This window comes from Podarcis bocagei (genome assembly GCF_964188305.1).
Source record: "Podarcis bocagei genome assembly, chromosome: 2".
NCBI classification, from domain to species: Eukaryota; Metazoa; Chordata; class Lepidosauria; order Squamata; family Lacertidae; genus Podarcis; species Podarcis bocagei.
The window spans coordinates 76,542,270-76,550,179 of NC_138126.1; the positions used below are offsets into that span (position 1 = coordinate 76,542,270).

At 40.9% G+C, this 7,910-nt stretch overlaps 1 protein-coding gene across 1 annotated transcript; it reads left to right on the plus strand.

The window, feature by feature from the left end:
* Positions 1-2,138: 2,138 nt before the first annotated feature.
* On the plus strand, positions 2,139-7,621 carry LOC308579992 (uncharacterized protein). Its single transcript, XM_081181099.1, has 4 exons — positions 2,139-2,348; positions 3,738-3,800; positions 5,838-5,957; positions 6,278-7,621. The coding sequence occupies exons 1-4, from the start codon at positions 2,169-2,171 to the stop codon at positions 6,395-6,397; spliced, it is 483 nt and encodes a 160-aa protein (XP_081037225.1). The 5' UTR covers positions 2,139-2,168; the 3' UTR covers positions 6,398-7,621.
* The last annotated feature ends 289 nt before the right edge of the window (positions 7,622-7,910 follow it).

Consider the following 7,910-nt stretch of genomic DNA (forward strand, 5'->3'; position numbering starts at 1 on the left):
TTGGACTCACAGATGTCCATGGAGGCTCAAGTCCATTCTGTGTCCAGGGCAGCTGTCTACCAGCTCCACAGTACGCAGGCTGAGACCCTATCTGCCCACAGACTCTCTCACCAGAGTGGTGCATCTCCTGATTGGACTACTGCAATGCACTCTACGTGGGGCTGCCTTTGAAGGTGACTCAGAAACTACAACTAATCCAGAATGGGGAAGCTGTACTGGTGACAGAGTGGCCGTGAGGACCATTGGCTCCCAGTGCGTTTCTGAGCACAATTCAAAGTGTTGGTGCTGACCTTTAAAGCCCTAAATGGCCTCAGCCCAGTATACCTGAAGGAGCGTCTCAACCCCCATCGTTCAGCCCGGATACTGAACTCCAGCTCTCAGGGCCTTCTGGCGGTTCCCTCACTGCAAGAAGTGATGTTACAGGGAACCAGGCATAGGGTCTTCTCGGTAGTGGCGCCCACCCTGTGGAACACCTTCCCACCAGATGTCAAGGAAATAATTAACTACCTGACTTTTAGAAGACATCTGAAGGCAGCCCTGTATCAAAACGTTTTTAATGTCTGATGTATTAGAATGTTCTGATATATGCTGCGATCTGCACAGAGTGGCTGGGGAAACCCAGCCAGAAGGGCGGGGTATAAATATTATTATTATTATTATTATTATTATTATTATTATTATTATTATTATTATTATTATTATTTAGCTACATTGCTGCTCCTAGAAGAAGATACAGCTGATGAACCAACCAACAGGCATTACTCGTATCATGGATGCTATCTTGACATCCAAGAGAATGTCCAGGACTTAAAATGCCTCCCAAATATTTACTTTATGCAAGTTTGGGAGACAGGCATGCAATTTGTTTTGCTATTTTATCTGTGAGTGCAAACATGCCAGCATGTGGTGTGCTGTATGAGATAGAGTCTTGAACTAGAACTGGTGGGGCCCACTATTGTTCTCATCTACTCAGAGCCTGTCTTCGTTCACTGAGGGTTTGAGACCCACCAGCTACCCTCACCTGGTTTAGCTGGCAAGTCAAAGCTGTTTCCAGGGGTGTTGCCTGCTGACAGCTTCTAAGAGCCACAAGTGAGAGCTGAATGCAGAGTGGGGACCAAAGATGGACAAACTACCTCAGAAGGAGCACAAGATGTCCCCTACCAGAGGTACTGTCACTCCCCTAACACAAACACCCATGTGCAATATAGAAACAATAACCCAGCAAAAGGGCAGCAAATAATATATATTTAAAGACAGGAATGCTCTCAGAACAATGAGATAACAAGAAAATCCCAAAGATATATATACATATACAGTGGTACCTTGGGTTAAGAACTTAATTCATTCTGGAGGTCCGTTCTTAACCTCAAACTGTTCTTAACCTGAAGCACCACTTTAGCTAATGGGGCCTCACACTGCCGCCATGGCACGATTTCTGTTCTCATCCTGAAGCAAAGTTCTTAACCCGTCTGTAACCTGAAGCATCTGTAACCCAAGGTACCACTGTACATATATATAGTCAAAACTGAAGCAGTAAAAATAATAGTTGCTAAAAGGCCTGGGAAAACAAAAGGTTTGCGACCAAAATCCTAACATAAGTGAGCCTTTTGTGGGAGACCATTCAATAACTAGACCACTGCCACCAAGAAGACCCTTTCCTTACCACCCACCTCAGATCAATAGGCAGGCAGATTTTGAAAAGGACTCCGATGCAGATATTTTATAAACTCAGACAGAAAAGTAGCTGGTCCCTGGCGCCCCCTCCCCTGCCTGCCAGTTTAGCCCTCCAAGGCCTGGGTCAAGTGTGCCCAGCTCCTCATCGCCCCGCATGAGCCTGTTTAAGGGTATCCTGGCTTTGATAGATAATACCAGAACTCTGAACTGGACCTTGAAACCCACTGGACATTCTAATTGAGCTTTAGGGCCAAGGCAAAGACAACCTTCTTCACACAAGCCCTGCTTGCGATTTCCATTAAGCAGCAACAATTACTCATTTTGCATTGAGAGATCTTCCACATAATCAGATAAATGTGGTTTTGCGCTTTTGCGGATAGTGGGGATTCCACACCACCTATCTCCTTCCCCTGTTGCACATATAAATATCCAGCTTGCAAAAGAGCAACAAGCAGTAAGGATCTTGTCTGCAGCTCCTAATAATCAAAAGGACGATGGCCGTGTTTCTGAAAGCAATCCTGGCAATCTGTTTGCTGGTAGAAATTATCTCTACTACTCCGCTAAAACAACTAGGCAAGTTCAGAAGAGAGGTACAGAAAACGGACAAGTGCAGATTTCAAAGAAAACTAACAATATTACAGAAACGGCTTGTTACGGAATGCGAGAACCTGGAGGTACATAAAAAAAAAATTTATTATGTTTTGCAGCCAATTTATTGCTTGTTTAACAATTGCAAAGAAGGCAAGGAGGACAGATTTATTATTGAATCACCTTATTGAAGCCAGATGTTGTTACTTTCTCTCTCAGAATGTGCTCTCTCTCTAAGAATAAGAAGTAAGCACTTGCTTACACAGCAGAAATAGTTCAGCAGGACGTATTGCTTTACTTAATATGCAGGCATGTTGACAATGATACCCAATTTGGTATTTTACATGTTGCAGAACTGAAATAATCAAAATGAATCTTTAAAACGTTCCTACTTTTAAAAGGCAATACATTATTATCTTGTTAATGTGCAGCTACTAGACAAAATCTTCAATACTTTATAATCCTGAGCCATATCAGAACTTTTATTCAGTGATGTATGCCACCTTGAGCTCCTTGCAGAAAGGTGGGGTGGAAAATGTAATGAATAAATAACTGTGTACATTTTCAGGATAAAAATCATGCTGCTAAGAGCTTAAGATATTTGCTAGTTGCTATAAGTAGACCAGGCTAGTATCTAATCTAGAATCATAAATATTAATGTAAGCAGAAACTGGTAATGGTGATTTTGTGAATGCTCTCAGCACAATGAGACAACAAGAAAATCCCAGAGTAATCTGCTTTTTTTTGTAAAATCTAGAACTGAAATTACAGGTCACACATCCTGCTCTGCCCAGGAACCACAATCCAGAGATAGGATGCTGAGGTCCATGGCTGCATAGCGTTCCCTGTGTATCTTAGAGCAATTGGCACAATACACATGATACAAATCCACCTATTACCCCTTTAACCATGTTTCCTTATGCTGGTAGGCTTCTGTGCATGAAAGATACAGGAACAGGCTGCCTGTAGAAGATTGTTCTCAAAATATTGTTTCTTCTTTACGAGGACAAAAGTGTTCCTGTCACTCAGTTCAGCTTGCAAAGTTTACAGCATGAGGGTTGTTGTTGTTGTTTTTTAAAAAAATATTTCCCCTGGAGTTCTTTGCAGAACATCCTTTTCACAGCAACGTCCACCCTCATATCTTTGGCAAGTCTACAACAAATGAGCCCTGATGGTGGCAATTGCCATCCCAAGTTGGCTGTCCCCAGCATCTGGCAACTGAGCATACCCTGTCTTTGCAGGTAGAGGCTTCATGTTGAATTATTATAGCCACTGAGACACTCTTTCTCATTGAATCAGCCTAGTCCATGTTTGAAGGCTGTCAAGAAGACCAGCATGCCCTTCTCCTGCTTCTTTCTTCTAAAATGGAAATGAGGGCGGGAGCAGGAGGCAGTTGCCCAAGGTTTAGCCAGCAAGTCAGGACTCGCTTGCCAAAGTTTCCTTCCTTAACCGATTTATTGCCTTTTGTTTTACAGAAATCATCTTGTGGTAATGAAGAAATAAGAAAGATTCGCTTTGAACCTAATGCTGAGCGAACAGTAAGCAAAATGTTTATGTCCTTGACATAATGGACACTTAGAAAATCTTCCATAATTTTCAGACATCAGCCATGGCTAATTTATTGAGGAGTGCCCACAGTTGGCATCAAGTCATTCTTCCTTCATTATTTTGAAATGCTATATTTGGACCTTGAGAACCTTCAGAGGAGTCTCACAACTTGTACACTTTATTTGAGACCTTCTCTACAGATTACTATCTAAGCAGTCAAAGTGTTTGTTGCTATGGCAGGTCAATGGAAGGGACACTAAATGAAAAACACATCACAAAAATGGAATTCCACTGAAAACATTCTCCATAGTTGGAAATTACCACATAATTTCTCAGTACAGGAGATTTGTTGGGGTGACCTACAATGCTAGATTACATTTTGGGGGAAATTGCATCATTTTTCATAACTCAATACATTACTTTTTACTTATTTTTCTGCTTTCCTCGGTTATAAAAGTTTTTGGGTGTGCCATTTCTCAGCCTGCTACTTCATTTTATTCAGACAGGTCTCTTCACAATACATGATATGGTTCAGGCTCATAGAACTTTAAACCACTATGAAAAATGTGGTGGCAGAAATCTACAAGCTATGAAATGCTTTGTTATGACCAACCAGGGGTATGTGGAAAAGGAGCCTTGTCTTACTTAAGCCATTGGAGTTTACTCCCAGATAAATGTTGTTAAAATTGCAGCCTATTGCTGTCATACATTCTTGCCTTGGAGTAAGTCGTATGGAACTCACTGGGGCTTTTTCTAAGGAGTCTTCAATCTTGAAGACTCCAGGCGTTCATCTTGTTAGTATTTCACGCCTCCGATGCTGCAGAAGAGATTGGTGTAAATCACATGCCTCTCTGAGAAGAGTGTGGGAATGGAAGACAGTCTTATCTCTTCCGCTGTATATACTTATTGTACTGTACAGTGGTACCTCGGGTTACAGACGCTTCAGGTTACAGACGCTTCAGGTTACAGACTCTGCTAACCCAGAAATAGTACCTCAGGTTAAGAACTTTGCTTCAGGATGAGAACAGAAATCGCATGGTGGCAGCGGGAGGCCCCATTAGCTAAAGTGGTACCTCAGGTTAAGAACAGTTTGAGGTTAAGAACGGACCTCCAGAACGAATTAAGTTCTTAACCTGAGGTACCACTGTACTTTTGCTTTTACTTCTGCCTGTTTCTTCTCTCGGAGCTCGAGAAAGAGCACGCCATGACTCCTTTGTCTGTACATAGTGTGTAAATAATTACATAGGTTAGCTCTACGATGTCTCACGCTTCTTGCTGTGTTATGCTAGAAGATTAGTGTACATGTATCATTTGATATATGTCACTGAAGCGCACTGGAGAAGAAGGGGAATGGCTTTTCCAGAGCTGCACATACCGGAGGACGCTCAGAGTTCTGGGGTTGCAGGGGCACCAGTATAGTTATCATGTCATGTGTCTGGCTGGCAGCCTGCTAGAAGGGCACATGCTTTTTCTGAACAGCACTATTGCACTTCAAAAACCAGATTAAAATATACACAGCATAATTGAAAATGTGTATACAATGCAACTGGCTTGCCTAGGGAAAAGCATCAGGAATAGATCTGCTATAGCATTATTATATGGACCGATAATGAGTAACATGCACCATTCTGTCAGATGCGAACGGGATCCATTCCGGAGCCCCGTTCGCATCCTGAATGGAACGTAAGATGCAACGGCACGTCTGCATGTGCGCAGGTGGCGTTTTGCTGCTTCCGCGCATGCGTGTGATGTCATTTTGAGCCTCTGCGCATGCGCGAGCAGCAAAACCTGGAAGTGATGTGCTCCGTTACTTCCGGGTTGCTGTGGAGCGCAACCTGAAAGTGCTTAACCTGAAGCACATTCAACCCAAGGCATGACTGTACATATAAATTCTAGAGAACATTTTCCTCCTAGATAGTGCAATAAAAAAGTATCACCTCAAATGACAAAAAAAAGAATGAACCTTGCATTCAAACTGCGTTGAAGCGGTCATGCTGCATTCAATTTTAAACCTTTTTTTCCAACAGTGCAAAACTTACGGCAGAGTATTTTGCCAAGTCAACGAGGCTCTGAAAAATGTCTCTCAAAATTCTTGCAACAGCACTGTATCAAATATGCTTCCACCCGACTCTCTGTATGAAGACCATGTGAGTATTTTTTGTAAATGTATATATTTCTCATTAGTGAGACATAGTAGGGAAATAGTTTGTGCCCCCTTTTTTAAATGTTCAGAAGGGATTCTTGGTGGGTTGGGGTATATTTTTACAAATGTATTTACAAATTGCTTTAACTTACTTTACCTAAGAGGTCAGCTCTAATCAACTGTCAGGAAAACCAATAAAAAATAAATCTTTTCAATGGGCCAAAATAAGCTCAGGACTCCTCCTCCTAATTACGATTTTATTAGCATTGTACTGTTGGAACTGTATGGTCAATTTAACTCTCTCCCCCCCATCTTCTTTTAAAGACCAACTGCACTTTGCCAAACATTGGTAGCAGGCCGATGAAGGAATTCTGTCCAGCTCTATTGGACTACGTCAGAAGTTTATATGTCTGCTATGTGGACAAGAAAAAGTCTACGCCATAAGAACTGGGAGGATCTCTCCCCCCCCCCAATAAGAAACCATGGCATCCGACATTGTTCTGGAAACCAACAACTCATTCATGTTTGTTATTCTTAATGTATGCCGTCAAATAGGGAAATGCAACAATTAATTTATTAAGCCAGGAAATATAAATCAATAATAATGCAATCTAACGCACAGCAGCGAGCTCAGAGACCCCTTGAGTGTCGCCATATGTATTTGGAGGTTGATGTTTTGCGCAAAGATTTGAGGACTGGAGTCACATCCACCCCATTCACTTATAGCGCATGGCTTTCCACCAAAGAATCGTGGGAACTGCAGTTTGTTAGGGGCTGGGAATTATAGCTCTGTAATGGGTACAGTTCCTTGGAATTTTGGGTGTGGGGGCTGGAGTGTAGAAAGGGCGAAGATCTGTGACATCTCCTAAAACCAAAAAATGCCACTGGAACCATGAAGAAACAGTTCTCCCTAAATTGGGTTGTTCTAATGGAGAAGTGTCCCATTGTATGGCCATGCCTTAGCATCTAAGGGCAATCAAATTTTATTTTATTTTTTATTCTTTGTTATTTGCTATTCTATGTTGTTTTTAGTATTAAGCTGCAACTGATGACCTTTTACCAAGCAGTAATTTAACACGGTGCATGTGTGTATGTCACTGCTGTCTGGATTGTTCTGTCAAGTAGTACAGAAAATGTCAGCATAAGTCTTGGGCAGATGTGTGGTAAAGTGGTTGTCTGCATCTATCCATCCATTCATAATGATGGAGGGGTGTGTGAAAGCACTGAAATAGTGTTTATTGCCTCTTAGCAGTTTCATGACATTGGGTTGAACTTATTTATTTCTGTTCTATTTAACATATTTAATGTTGCATATTCTAAGTATTTTCCAATCAACATTGGAAAACAAACCTGTGCTTAAGTGATGCAATAATGCTAAGCACATCTAGAGAGAAGTATTTTATTGAAATCAGTAACAGTAAGACTTTTAGGTTGTGGCCATTATTTAATATTTAAAGTCATGGTTAAAGTTACATATTGTATTCTTTTTAGCTATGTTATTGACACTGTTACTAATTTAGTACTAAATAATTATTTTATACATGTTTGTATTACAATTAAATTAATACTATATTTAAACTGATATGGTTTTCTTATGTGCCTTTTATATATTAAGTTGAGAATGAAAATGTTTCAGTGACAAAACGCACAATAAAATATCAAGCAAGACTCCTGTTTCCCCTTGATTGTTTTCCCTTGATATTTATGAAAATATCTCCATAAGGCTTAAATAGTCATTTTTGAAACAGTATACATTTCCATTTGACATTACACTCCGTTGGGCAATCTGAACCTGTAACAAAGATCACAAACTAAATAAATTAGTTCACCTCACACTAGCCTTTGCTTTTTAAGTCAATTCATGGTGCTAGGGAGAAAGAGTGCTTTAATTCACTTTCATTCTGCAAACCTAAAATTCCAGTATTGCATTCACTTCAAGGCGCCCAGAGAGGCAAAC